Source organism: Passer domesticus, chromosome 8 (genome assembly GCF_036417665.1).
Source record: "Passer domesticus isolate bPasDom1 chromosome 8, bPasDom1.hap1, whole genome shotgun sequence".
Lineage (NCBI taxonomy): Eukaryota > Metazoa > Chordata > Aves > Passeriformes > Passeridae > Passer > Passer domesticus.
Genome location: NC_087481.1, coordinates 36,390,120 through 36,405,362, shown reverse-complemented (window position 1 = coordinate 36,405,362; position 15,243 = coordinate 36,390,120). Strand labels below are relative to the sequence as shown.

General features: G+C 36.7%; 1 protein-coding gene across 22 annotated transcripts in view; it reads left to right on the top strand.

Moving 5' to 3' along the window:
- LRMDA (leucine rich melanocyte differentiation associated) overlaps positions 1-15,243 on the top strand; it is a 630,413-nt gene that overhangs the window by 554,174 nt on the left and 60,996 nt on the right. For 19 of the 22 annotated variants that reach the window (XM_064430374.1, XM_064430387.1, XM_064430383.1 and 16 more), the window contains one exon: positions 13,482-13,657. The exons of the other annotated variants lie outside the window; for them this stretch is intronic. In XM_064430374.1, coding sequence (XP_064286444.1) covers positions 13,482-13,657 — 176 coding nt within the window. The remainder of the gene's footprint in view (positions 1-13,481; positions 13,658-15,243) is intronic. 22 annotated transcript variants of the gene reach the window in all.

Here is a 15,243-nt window from a genome sequence, read left to right as displayed (position 1 = left end):
TAAACAAAACACAGATACCTACTTTTGGTGCATGAAGTTGTCCTTTTTCATGATCTAGAAAGCACTTCAGGCAAAAAAAAAAAAAAAAAGAACTGTGAATTTTCAACTTGTTAGTGGTGAGTTTCTATTAGGTAATGTTTCCACCTAATAATATCCTAATGTTCAATCCTACAGCTTGTCTGAGTGACAAGAAAAGCTTCATTTCCTGGTTACAAAAATAGAGTTATGAATGTTTATGCTAAATTATCTAAATTATTTGTTGCAATTGAAATTATTAATATTAATTCAGTTTAGTAAGGTAAACACCATTATTTAAAAGCCAACCCTCTTATTATGGAGCACTTTTTATTTAATAGGAACAATTACGTTACTTATCCTAATTCAGCAAAATATCTGAACTGTCACCTAGATTCCATTATGTGCTTTTGTCTTTTGCTGAATATGGATGATTTTGAACATATGCCTAAAAGACTTATTGAATGAGAGACTCTTGGAACAGGGGTTAATGCTGTTTGCAAGCTTTATGTTACTAAAAATCTAGAAAAGATTGAATTTGGTTTAATATTTCAATGAAAAATGGTATAAGGCAGAATGCCAACAGGAGATGCATTAATAATCCATAAACCTGTGGTAGCCAACTAATTTGGGACATTATAGGAAATCTTGGCTTTATGCTGCCAATATTTCTAACATGAGTTTCCATCAATAAGTGCAGGAAATACTAAAGTGAGTTATTAATCTGCAAGGAAGAAACTAAAATTTAGAGAGATCTGATTTCTGTTCAGGAAGAACTTTTAGGCATTAAATTTTAATCTAGTGTATTTAAAAAAATAAAAATGGTTCTATATTTTTACTCTGAAATCCTATTTCTGCAGAATGTTTTCACATTACTAATTAGTGGCAGAATGTCAGTAATCCTACATTAGAGAGAGTATTTTCCTTTTATTTCTGCCATATCTCTATTTCTAACTGGAATCCTTTGCATAATGATTGAATATGTATTTACTGTTATAACTAATACTAAGTATGGTGATGAATGTACATGCTGAATTACCTAGCTTCCTGCTTGCCTCACAGTTTTCAGAGAACACTACATTATTTGGTGTTAGAAATTAGAAATTTCATTAGAAATTTCATCGGAGTGAAATCTGATTAGAAGTTTGGTGTAAGGAAACATAGATTGGAGCAAGAATTGATAATTGAAAAAAAATGTTCCTCTATGATTTAATCAATTTTATCCTTGGGTTTCCATCTTGCCATAGGAAAGTTTTCTTTTAGTGGATTCTGCAATGCTAATCTCCTTGGAATTTAGTGATTGTCATGCCCAAAGTAGATATTAAGTGTGACATTCCTGAAAGGATTATCACCTTCTATCACCCAGCTAAGCAGGAGCTATGACTAGCACTTTTCTTTTCCGAGAAAGATTGGACAGATGAAGCATTTTGTAGTTTCAAATCCTGCTGCAACCATCACCGCTGCAAAGTGAGGAGGAACTTTCTGTCGACATCTGCAGGCAGCAGAACAGAGATACTTCCAAGAATGGGTTGTGCCCTTTCCAGCATTCATATTCACAACAAATGAATGGGAGAAGTGTCATAAAGGTTAATGTTTATTACTAGTTATTTGTATTCTTGATCTGTATATAATTTGTCAAAGAAATTATATACCCTTCCCAGCTTCATCTGAAATAGCAACATTTAGGCTAAAGATACTGTGATGCATTCCACTGTGAATGTAATAGTGCTTATTTCATGAAGCTTATAGAGTTTTTTGGTTTCCAGCAGGGTACCCAAACGATGCCTCCAGCTGTATGTGGCCTGCTAGACCAATTTGCCCATCCTCTGCTCTGTTTCTGGCTGCTCCCTTCCTCAGGAGCCCCTCCAGTGCTGGCATTGAGCGTGCTGCAGCCCTGGATTGTTCTGGCAGTGACAGCCTGCTCCTGGCTAGTCTTTTTCCCATGAGTCCTCCATGAATGGGCAAAGGCTTAGCTGTGTAAATGTGCTATAATGTTAACACTTCAAGCCTAGCCTGGACCTGCAGCTCACATCCAGATCAACTTACCATGCTGTGAATGTGCTGTAGGTCTGCTTGCTCCACAGAGAACTCCACCAAGCTCCAGCTAGCTGCTGCATGGAAAAGCCAGGTAGTCTGGTACTCTTGATGTAAGCAGAGAAGGAAAGCTGAACTTTCTAGGGGTGTATTTATTGTCCTCATTTGCCAAAAAATGAAAATTCTAATGTAGTGTTTGAAATTTTCAGAACCATGTAAGTTTTAGTTACAGTGGTGCTTAGGACATTAAATGGAATAACATCAGGGCCAGTAGCATTAAGAATGTAAATAATGAAGATCTAAAGCAATCAAGTCGATAAATGGTAAAAATTTTGAATGAAAAATATTTAAATTTATATTAAATTTTGACCCATTTGCTTGCTAATGATTTTTTGCATAAAGTCCGAAATTATAGTCCAAACATTTGAAGGGATCTTTCTCAATCTCGAAAATACCATAGGTGTGCAAGAAATTTATCATACCACAGCATCATTTATAACAAGAGAAGTTCTTGACTTTTTTTCTGGTACTTCTACACTACTATCACAAAACAAACAAAAAAAATCTTTTAACCATCATTTGGGGTTTTGCTTGGTTTTATGTTTTTAGTGTAGGGCAAATATTAAAATTATTTCTCAGTTACAGTACAAATGTTTGCAGTAATGATAAGGGTAATTTCAAATATGCCCTTCATACAGTAGCATAAAAAAAAGTTGTCTGTCTATTACAATGGTCAGTACATTATGAAAGGAAATTATATTTGTAGTGGATTTTAAATTTGATAATAAATATAAATAAGTTTAGGTTTAGAACACTTAAGAAGCTAGGTATTTTCTTGGTATGTTTTGTTCTTAAAACACTTGGTCCTTCAGCTGCTGTGTGGAGTTCTAGTCCACATGAAAAACTTTGATGAAGAACTTTGAGGTATTGGTGAAATAAAAAGTGGAAATTTATGTTCAGTGCTAAGTGCTGAGCTGTTTGTTTGTGGGGTGGGTTTTTTTTTTTTGATTGCTTGTTTTGTTGGGGTTTTTTGAGTTTTAGTGGCTTCCCTCCCTCCCACCATAGGGATCTGTTCATCTCAGGGATTTTGGGACCTAAGCTATTATCAGATCAGCTGTGCAGCCCGTTCTGTCAGTCATTCCTCAGGATTTTTAGAGAACTTCTATAGGAGTTGATAAGTGATCAAATACTAGTAAAAGTCTTACAATAGATACTTCAGTAATGGTAGCTTGGCTGTAAATAGGAAAAAAAAATCAAGTCCTACATTTTACTAATAATTTTTTTCCACTTTCAAATAATGATGCTACAAAATATCCAATGTATTGAGCATTTTATAAAATACTCAATAGCCTATTTCAAAGTCTAACATACTGTTCTGGTTTTGCTGGAATAGAGTTCATTTGGTTTCTAGTAGCTGATTCAGTGCTGTGTTTTGGTTCTAGTATGACAATAATGTTGATAACACACTGATGTTTTAGTTGGTGCTCAGTGTGCTTACTCTGAGTCAAGGACTTTTTCAGTTTCCCTCTTCTGCAAGTGAGGAGGTGCAGAAGAAGCTGGTAGAGTGCACAGTCAGGACTGAACTGGCCAAAGGGATGTTTCATACCATGGAATGTCCTGTTCAGTATAGAAACAAGGAAGAAGTTGTCCAGGAGAGGCTGACCACTGCTGGGGGACTGTCTGGGCATCAGTCCAGAGCTCCTCTCCTCTCCTCTCCTCTCCTCTCCTCTCTCCTCTCCTCTCCTCTCCTCTCCTCTCCTCTCCTCTCCTCTCCTCTCCTCTCCTCTCCTCTCCTCTCCTCTCCTCTCCTCTCCTCTCCTCTCCTCTCCTCTCCTCTCCTCTCCTCTCCTCTCCTCTCCTCTCCTCTCCTCTCCTCTCCTCTCCTCTCCTCTCCTCTCCTCTCCTCTCCTCTCCTCTCCTCTCCTCTCCTCTCCTCTCCTCTCCTCTCCTCTCCTCTCCTCTCCTCTCCCCTCCCCTCCCCTCCCCTCCCCTCCCCTCCCCTCCCCTCCCCTCCCCCCCATTATTAGATCTTTATATAAAATATAGATATTATAAAGTTATGTGATAACTTTATCTCAATTACTAAACTGTCGTTATCCGACCCATGGGTTTTACCTTTATTTTTTTCCCCAGTTCTGTTCCCCATTGCATAACGGGGAGCAAGAGAGTGGCTGTGTGGTACTCAGTTGCTGGCTGGGGCTAAACAGCAGCACATAGTGTGGATACTAAAGGGTAGACTGGGTTCTGAAGCAAATGAAATAGCACAAGTCTTTACAATAAGATAAAAATGTAAATTTTATGAAAGAGCATCAATACAAACATTGATCTCCTGTCTATATTCTAGTAATTGCAGAGGCAAATGTGTCTTGCCATTTGGATTACCGCTTTCACAGGCATGCTGTAATCACTGAAACAGGGTAATGACTTAACCTCCCTAAGGAGTTATCCCATTGTAGTTTACTGAGAAATGTTAGGCATTTACCCACATGGAATACACCATGAAATTCAAATTGAGGAATGAAAGAGATGTGATTCAATCCTCTACTACCTTCTGTTGGATGAAATTCCCAGAACAGTTCACACAAAGCTAGTAGTAAGATAACTTCAGTCAAATTGTGATGTTATGTGCTTCCTGCTAGAATGCTTGGATATCATTGAGATGAAAAAGAACTGAGAGTGAATTGGCTATTGAATTCTTAATTTGGATCCAAAGGAAAAGTTGAAATAGGTGATAGGAACATGAGTGGATCATCTTGTGAAATCCCAGATGCTTTCTAAATCTGCTACACTCTCGTCCATATGCCTATATCAGTATTTCAGAATGCCAAAGTAGTGTAAACAACACTTTTTAGTTATGGACTCTTTAGATTTTCCCCAAAACCTTTTGTCTTGAAGGCATTTGCTTAGTCCAGTCCTGTACCTCCTCTTCTCTATTTGTCTCTGCCAAACCTCTTGCTAATTGTCTTTTATCACTTGGCATCCTAATATTGAATGCAAGATTTTTGTGATGCTAGAAGCTCCTTATGATGTTTTCTGATTATGGGGAACATTATTTGTGAGGCCATAGGAGTAAGAAACAGGCTAAAAATAATATTGAAAGCAATGCAAGCTAAAATTTTAGGAAAAAGTGAATGGTGTAAATACATGCACAGAGACCACCCTAGAAATGCATGTTTGTGTCATGACACCCAACAATATATGTGAGAGTAAACAGGAAAACTAGAAGTTTACAGTATGATAGGACAGGAAAATAAAATCATATGAGCTGGGGACTGGACATATGTAACCCTTGCTTTACCATCTGTAAATGGAGAGCCAAATGTTGTAACAACTGGAGTAATGTGTTTGAGAAGTAGCTGCAGCCTGTTAGGAGTTCAATATGTGATAGGAAAATGGTCAGATGTCTAGGAGAATTGCCTTTGAAAAAATAGAAGAGTTAAGTAAAAGACACTTGTTTTGTCTCTGCTAAGTAACAAGAAGAGCATGGGTTGGATGGGAGGCAGTGCATCTGTGAATAATTAAGTGCTGTATATGTAAGCAGGAGCACAGAAGAATCATCCACATCTTTCAGTACTGATGAATAGCTGAACAGTAGAATGGAATGAGTAAAATAAAACTGGTATCCAGAAACAGATGGGGAGTAAGTGAAAAAGAAAATAAAGCAGGGCCTACCAGACAGAACTCTTGAAAAAAGGTGAAAATAATGTGTATCACTGGCCAAAAAAGAATCTGTAACTGTCTAATGAAAGGAGACAGAATTATCACTGGGATAGTTGTCTATAGTATGTAAAATGAGGAAATGGAAGGAAATTGAGTGATGTCAAGGCAGAAGCTGAGTACTGGGAAAAGCTGCTATGTTATTACCTGGAGAAAAGCCTTCAAATTTGGTTACAGAAATGCTACATTGAAATGGACTTCTGCCATCAGAGGTCAATAAGTAAGAAGAGGAAATTCAGAGCTAAGCTGACCACTTAAATGCTTGAGACATTACAGAGGGACTAGAGAAATTGCTTATAGTTACTATCTCTGGCTAAACAGTGAAAAGAAACAGAAATACCTTTGCCAATCCACAGAAATGCAATAAATGTTGTTGAAAATGTTGAAAGATAAAAGTTTTTCTCACCTTTGCTGCAATTTAAAAAACATTCAGAATAGTCTTTTTAATTTTTATGTTTTTAAAAAATTTTAATTGAAAGTTCCCTCTGGTTTTTTGAGGTGCATTTGAAATTTTTAGATGTACTCAATTGGTGTGAATAGAAGGCTAAGTATTTGCCCTCTTCTATATTAGAAATATTGGCATGAAAAAAAAAATACAAATTCTATACCAAAGCTTATTTTTGTACCTTTGGGTAAGGGTGGAAGTTTGATGCTCAGTTATGGTAAAGTTTGTATGGATTTTTTCTTTTCTGCATAGAATTAGAGCTCTTTTTATTTCTCATCAGTGCCTTGAAGTGTCTGAAGGGAGGGTGTTGAAATGATGGAGCCAGGCTCTGCTCAGTGGTGGTGGGCAGAAGGACAAGAAGCAAAGTGCAGAAATTGATACACAGGAAGTTCCGCCTGAACGTGAGGAAGAATTTCTTTATTATATGTACAGGTGACTGCACTCTGGAACTGACTGCACAGAGAGGCTGTGGAGTCTCCTCACTGGAGATATTCAAGAACTGTCTGGTAACAACCCTGTCCCATGTGCTCTAGGATGGCTTTGCTTGAGCACAGAGGTTGGGGTAGATGACTGCTGTAGTTCCTTCAAACCTGACCCATTTTGTGAGTCTGTGATCTTTGTCATAGCCCTTCATATTTTCCAGTCTATTTTAATTTATCCTTAATAACCATAAAACACTGACAAAATATTAATTGAGTTACCAAGGCATATTGCAATTTCTGTCATGCATACTTCAAGCTTTCTGCTTTGTCTGGATGAAGATGGAAAGAAATGAAACTTAGAAAACGCTTAAAAATAAAATTCCAGCTAAAAAAACAGCAAAAAAATGTGCTCCAAAGGTTTCTTTGGAAACCTCAGGACTTCTAATTGCCCATCCGCAAACTGATCTAAAGCTGTATATCTGGTAAAATGCAGTAAAAATATATTTTTTAATATATATTTCTATATTTTTGACATCTGACTTCTATTCTGCTGTTGCCAGTGTGTTTGCAGCTGTGCCAAAAGCGAGCAGATCTGTGTTTCCTTTGTACCATCAAAACGAAGACATTTATCATGAAGATTTATCATGGGACAGCCAACCAGATGGTTTGGTATTTTAAAGGTGAACTATTTGGGTCTTGTTTAGCTCATCTGATCTTTCAGTTATAGAAAACTGCATCAGCTGCTCACTGTAAAGCCTTTTTTCCCCTTCTCCTTTTTAGTAATGCAAAAAGCATTAATATAATAGCCGATGTGGCATGGATTGCCATTTTAGAGAGGAAACCAAGTCATAAGCAATTCTACTGATTGCATTCCAATTATAATGTGACCTCCTGTTGCTTTGCATTGAAGCAGCATTCATTTCAGACACATGCTGATAAACAACATGCACAATAAATGACCCTTTAGAAGGGGCAATTGCAAGACTCAAGTTTGGAATTTTTGCTCATACCAAAGGCATTTCTTTTGCCAAGTCTGTAACATTAGGCCAGAAGGAATGCATTTCATTATACAAAGACCAGACTTACTGGGAACAGAGCCTTGTGAGCTTTGAAATGTTTTCATTCAAACTATATTCAGATCTCAAGTCATTAACGATTCTGATATAGACTAGCCAGTGTAAGGCACTGAGGAAACAAATGGAAGTCTGTACTCCTCTCTCTTTTCTTACTAAAGTTTGAAGAATCTTTAGCTGTTTGTGTGCTAAAGATTATTTGACCCTGAGTTGTAAATCAGTCTGGAAATCTGAAGAGAAGACTATTTCCCATGAAATGCTTAATACTTCCTGGTGCTTGTCAAAGTGGAAGTATCCTGGCAGTATCTTTGCCTGGATCATTTTGGTACTTTGGTTCTGGTCCTTGCATGTCTATCTAAACAGTGCAGAGGCAAGAGCAGAGGTGGGTATTTCTTTCCTTGCATCTGAATTACTTAACGGAATTTTAAGAGTTTATGCAGAATGCGAAAAGGGACCAAGGCAAGGTTTATAACAACAGGTGTTGTAACAACATCTTCTTTTATTAGAGCAAATGATGTTCAGTGTCTTTGGACACGTGTGCCCTTCTTTAGGTCTGTTGTCAGCCACAAAATGTATATGTTTGATCATCTGAAAAAAAATGAATGAAACACACAAGGACTGGCAGGAGCAGCAAGCCTGAAGAAGGGCATATCTGCTCAAAAGCTTGTTCATCTCTTTTGTTCTACATTAGTTACTCTAGTTAAATTTATTACTTCCTGCTACAAATGATGTTTGGTCTAGAACATCAAACTTGCCTCCCCACCACACTATTGTTGGGACAGGCAATGGTGACATGTAAGTGAAAGACCAGATCTGATTCTTTCTCCCTGCTTCTCTAATTTCACCTGATTCATTGTTCCTCAGTTTTCTGTTCTTATTCTGGTGTGCTCAGTACTCTGATGCATACAATTTATCAGCCTTGCAATGTACCCCAGACACGCTTCACAGTGAAAATGGGACTGTTGGCTTGGGTGCTTCTTTGTATATAATGGTCTAGACAAGAAATTAAGGAAAATACGAAGTCCCAAATGATGTTTAAACTGAGATGTATGTGGCATTAAGGTATTCATTGTTTTTTTTTTTTTATATCCAACTATTGGATTTATAGGATCTTGATAAGTGGCATCAGACAATGAAAATAATCTGTCAGCAGACAAATTTATAGTGTCTTTATGAGTGATATTGAATTTCCTATTTTTTTTTTGCATTATTTGTCTTCAGAATTGAGACTATGTAGTTCAATTAAAACCTGTATATTTTTTTATTAAAAATTAGATGAAAGGTTTATGGTGAAAAGGTTAGGTTAATGGATCTGTTAATATAAATGGTCAGTGGAAATATGGAAAGCAAGTACCAAACTTATCTTTTTCCTGCTACCACCTCTCCTTGGAAAACAACTCAACAGCAGATGATATGTTCTGCAGTTGTCACTCTTCTTTCAGCATATCCAGTCTTGCTCTCCATTTGATGATAGGTAAAGAAAATAATCTATTTTAGGCCTAAAACCCCTGAGTAGTAGCCCTTCCAACTTCATGTCTCGTGCTTTGTTTGTGAAGTAGCTGAATTCCATGGGTGTTTCCCTACTCACTCTTGGATTTCCTGGTTCTTTCTCAGTTGGAAAATTTTGCCATGCAAGTTTTAATTGCACTCAGGTTTGTGTTTGTACTGGTCATATCAATCCCAATGTCTTTTTAAAGTAGTGAACTTTTTAAAGTTCACCTCTTAGTAGAACACTGAGTTTCAGATCCATAAATGTTTTTATTTCAACATCTCTTTTTGACAGCATTTGTCCAGTTGCAGCTCTACAGTATTCAAAATTATTTGTTCCCCCTAGCCCTATTTTTTTTCTGATTTCAAAATAGGTTTGTCATGTGAATTGAGTCTCAACTTGATTACGAGACAGCAAAATTGTACACAACATTAGACCATATTCTATACATTCACCAGAAATTAAATCTGTTCCTAATCAAAATTACTTCATAACTCTCCAGACTGCTTAGCCCTTCTTATAAATTCTGTGGTCTTAGGGAGTAAAGTAAGACTGTTTGTAAAATCTATTGCTAGATCTGAACCAGCATGAGACTGATTATTCAGGAAAAAATGTGTATTTCTGGTTTTGGAACGAATATGGAGAAATGATGATGCATTTCTGTAGGTAGACTGTGTAACTTTTAATAAGTCAGAACTTCCTTTCAACCTTTGTATTCAAGGATGATTTTTTTTTTTTTTTTACTCAGAGTTATTGACACTTCAATACTGGTGTTGTGTGTTAAATCTCATTGGCTACCTCTTGTCTATCAATTCTGGTTTGGTAAGAGATGGTTCCTATAGCTGTATCTTAGAATTGCAGAATACCCTGACTAGGAAGGGACCCATCAGGATCATCGGGTCCAGCTCCTGGCCCTGCACAGAGTCATCCCCAGGAGTTCCCCATGTGCTTGAGAGCATTTTGCAAACACTCCTTGAGCTCTGTCAAGCTGCTGCTGTGACCTCTGCCCTGGGGAGCTGTTCCAGTGCCCAGCCACCCTCTGGGGGAAGAATCCTCTTGTGGTGGTTGTGTATCAGAGTAAAGATGCAGCAGTGCCTCCTGCAGTATATATTGGAAGTGAATTGGGCCTGCAAATAGTAATTAGGAGTATCGTGCTAGATGATATCAGGTGTATACTAATATTTATTAAGAAAAAAGTATCAAATATTTTATTTCCAGGGGTCTCTTCATTATTCCTTTGTGGCAGCTTATATGAGTATGTGTGTGTATAAATAAAAGAAAAACAAAAAGTAAGTTAGAAGAAATGGAAAACTAATGATTCAAGAAATCACATAGCGTCAGATAATTCTATTCTGAAATCATAGCAGCAGCACCCAGAGGCATAAACTCCCCAAACTGTTAGCAAAAAAATCCCTCTGATATATCCAGTGATACAAAAGCCTGAAGGCATTCTTTATTAGTGCCTAATGTTTCCTGAAAGAAACATTTTGCAGACATAAAAATATATGTTCTTGTTTAATTTTATAATCTGGTTTCTTTGACACTTATTTACTGATGCTTCATCTTACTACTTGGTTTTAATGTTTGGCATTATCTTTACAGCTGAGAGTATTTCGGGATTCTCTAACAGATTGCTACCTGCACTTTGAGCAAAATATTTTTATCTTGTCTTCAATACTGTCTTTTATTTTCAGCTTTCCACACACCTTTTTAAGCACATCTTTCCTATAGGCTTATGTGGCTCTCAGTGGAGCAAAGGGAATGCCAGAGGAGCCCATATCCACAATTCTCAGCCAAGCCTTTAATATTTGCAGTGGGATTTGTCTTCAGCTGTAGTCCCATGATGTAAAGGTGGATTAGTTTGTGTTTTGACAAATTATTCCTTCTGTGCCTTTTCAGCCTTTTATGTGCTGTTGCTGTTATTCAGAAACATGTAATCTAAGATTGTTGCTTAGAAATGCAATTGGTCATAGGAATCCTAGATTCATAACATTCTGTTCATCTCCAAGAGTTGAAGAAACAAATTAAATGGACAGATATTACTAAACTGTTTCTTTTGAAGAATAAGCTGTTGCTTCTGATGAAGTTGGTGCTCTTCTAGCTTTGCCTAAAATAAGATTCCTAAGGGTAAGCTCTCTGTAGAGGAAAAGTGTCTTCAGAAGTGATGCTGAGCATAAGAACAGTGTTCTGGCAGGCTGGACCAAGGGTTGGGATCTCGCATTTCAGAAACATTTTCTTTTGGGCTGGGCTAACTATGCAAAAAAAAAAATGTCACTGGGAAGGCACCAGTGTGCAGGTCTGTCTTTCTCCTCACGGTAAAATCTTCATAAAAGAGAGAATTATATAACACTTTTCTTTTAAAAAAGGACAGAATTTATTGCCCTGAGATTGAATATGTGAGCACGTCTGGCAGCAAGGGAAGAAAGGAGGAGCTGCAGGAGAGTGAATACTAAGGTTTCAGAAATTGGCATGAGCTCCTCTTTGTTTCCCATCTGGTTTAAAATGAAGACATCTTTGAATACAATAGAAATATTCTCACCTAGCTTGTTACTCCTTCAATTTATGTCAGTTCATTGAAGTGAATTTTAATTACATGACCACTCGCCCTTGCCCAATGGAAGACTGAGGCATAAATGCTTGTATTGTGACAAAATTTCTGAAAATGAAGTTGATCCTGACAGAGAAGCACAATGCAACTTTTGTATGGAAAAATCAGGGTAAAGTATCATTTTAATTTAAGAGGACAACTCACTTCAGTTTAAGAATTTGATTGGCTGATGATTTTTGACAAGCAATGTCACTTCAAGAAGATTCAGATGAATGAATTCCAGAGCTCAGATCTAACAGCTGACTCCAAATGTTGCAACTTTGTGTAGTAATGGATTGTTTTGGACCGAAGGGGAAAAAAAAAGATTGAAGTGGTATGTAATTATGTGGTTAACCTTAGCACTTATGTTTTCTCTGTCTTTGCAAAGCCAGTAATTTAACAAGGTAATCAGAACAGCCAAAACCCTCAGATTTTCCTTTTTTCATCCTTATAAAAACCCGTCAGAATAGTGATGGAACTCAATAAATTACAAAATCTAAAGTCAAGCTAGTACATTCAGTTTACTGTTTTGTGTTATTTAAAAATTGGATTGCACTTAAAAACTCCTGACTGTGAGGGCAAAGGAAATATTGTTGGATGCTTCAGCATAAATGAATATTTTTTTCTATTCATTTGTGATATTGTAAAGAAGAAAGTATCCTTATATTTTTGCAACTGGAGGCTGGATAGGTAGGAAAATGCTATTAGATTCCAAGCACAAATCCTTTGAAATGCTGCAGTTCTTCTGTGTGCCAGTCTTTGGTTTTGAATGTACCTCATGCATACTTTTAAGTGGCACCTGCTTATTCAAGCTTTAAATTTGTATAGGGAAGTTGTTTTACTTGGATGTGGAACAATATGATAAATGCTTCTCTTGGTCTCTAGTCTTTAAATTTGACTTTCAATCTCTTGTAGTCAGTCTGTGAAAGGGTAAGTAGGTGTATTTTACAGCAATCTGAGGACTAATCCAGAGGCAATCTACATCTCCAGATTTTGGCAGCAGGGTGTGTTATCAGTTTCACTCCCAATATTTTCTTTTGTACTGTTTGGTTATCCACTTTTAAGATTGTGTGTTTTCTCTGCCCTATCTTTATTTGAATTTTATTATAGTTTCCTACCAGTTTGTATAAGGCAAACCCATGGAATAGGCACATGGACCCCTGAAGCCATGACAAAAGGCATCATTGGAGTCAAAATCTTAAAAGGCTGACAATATTTGTTGGACAAATTTTTAATAGTCTGTAGGTCACTAAAGCAATGTTTCTGTTTGTTATTTGTCTCTTATGGCTTTTGGTTTCCTACCCTTTTCCCAAAACATTATATCCTTATTTAACATTCTCTCTAACAAGCTGTGACTTGGGAAATGGTTTAAAGGGAAAAGTTATTGCCAGAAGGGTTCCAAAAATACAAACTGGTGAAACTATTTGAAGTAATCATCATAGCTTGAAGCTTAGGTTTTCCCTCTAAAGTGCTTTTACACAGGAATCTGCTGTCTTTGAAGTCAATGAGGAGATTCACTATTGATCTTCTTGATTAGTCAATTGTTCTGTGTTTTTACAGAGTAGGGCTTGCAAAAATATATTTGTTACTTCTCCTAGTATTGTCAAAATTAATAAAATGTTGTGTTTGATGTGTTTGTAACAAGTTCTTGAAAAGCTATACTGTCATTGGTTAATATACCAAATTTTCTTCTTTTTAGAAAAATTATTTAGGATCAAGCTCTACCTTAGCCACCAGCTTAGTGCCAGTTTGGGCCTGCTGCAGCACCATGTCAGACACCCCTGGTTCCCCCCTGCCTTCCACACCGTGTTAGTCACTTTTCCCTCTGGAATTCTGCATTTCCAGAGATATGTGCAGCTGGCAGGCAAGTTGTAGGTAAGCCTTTGGCTGAAAACTCTTTCCAACAAATAACTGCTCTTACTGGAAACTGTTTCTCACAGTGATGGTTTTAATATCTGCGTGTGTGTTTGATGGGGTGGATAAGGAAAGTGGGGTAGACCAAAATATAGGTTAAGGTATGTTGGAACAGAGCCACATGGAAATTGTAATTTGGTTCCCTCATGTTCTCATTCTCTTTGATGATCTATGAGTCTCAGATGGGCTGAAATCTATTTTATAGACACATTTCTCTCCTTTGCAAGCCAGTACTTTGTCAATAAAGTAACATAGTACCTTTTCAATTAATTTGAAGTGAAAAATAATTTAAGAGCCTGGGAAATTTCTATAATTCTTTAAAATAATACTAAAAATAATTTAAAATATTGAAAAAACACATTGATGTTTCTTGTTCAAATTTTGCTTTAGTGTGTCTCCCACTTTTTAACACATTTAAATACAAGGCGCTCATTCACAAAACACTTTAGTATCAGTAAACCACAATTTTTCTACCAAACTAGTTTTATTTGCTTGTTTTGCTTGGTATGGAGCACTGGATCCATGTGACACTGACAAAAATTAAATTTATATAAAAGGAACGTTGAGAAATGTTTTGTAAAAATAAGGTGCGCCTTATTCATATTGCAATATTGAAAATGAGGGTCAAAAGACCACCCATTTCAATTTGTTTTCTTTTCTACATTGCCAGTAAATGATGTGTTTGGTACTTACAGTGTGTTGGTAGCTAATGTTACAGAAAAGTATCATGTCAAATGCTGCATTTTATTATTACCAAATTTTACATCCTACATTGGAGAGTACCTGATAATTTCTCTAGAGTTGAAAGCTGATTTAATTCCCCTCTCAAATCTGAATTAGAAGTTCAGAGAATTTCCAATATTTTCTAACTAAATTTTGAATACATTTTTGTATTTTGCACAGTATCTCTGCATGTTCAGCTAATGAGATTATTTGTTTATTTCTTCTGCTGTAAATTACTTTGCCAGTTTTTTAGTAACTGGCACAGAATAATCTGTTGTCTGCCTGAATAGCATCCCAATTTATTTCTTTATGACATGTTCTTTTCAACTTCCAGAACTGCCTTCTAAAGGTTATGTTACCAGAAGAATATGATGATGTCTTTGCTGCATGATGCATAAAGTATTCAAAACTGAATATTTAATTTACTAATAGTGTTTTTATGTTATCTAAGGGGAGGCGTTGTCTTTTTTTCTTTATTTATTTTATTTTAGCAGTGTCCTGTTCCTTTAAATTTCATTCAGGTCATCTCTTTATTATTGGTTCTTTGTCCTCAAGACTAGATGTACAATATGGGGATCTCATTTTTCCTTTTGGCTACCACTATTGAGTGTCATTCATTTTTTTATTGTGTTTTCTGGAGAGTGTCCCAGTTCCATCTCTCCTATTGCTGAGATTGTCAATGTCATGTTGTCCACATTAATTGCCACTAGGAGGAAAGCACCTAGCCATGTGTACCTCATGTTTTGTTGCTTGAATTAGGTGCCTTGTGATCCAGAGCTCTGAAATATATTGAGCTGATATCATGTGCCTGGCCCTGTTAGTTT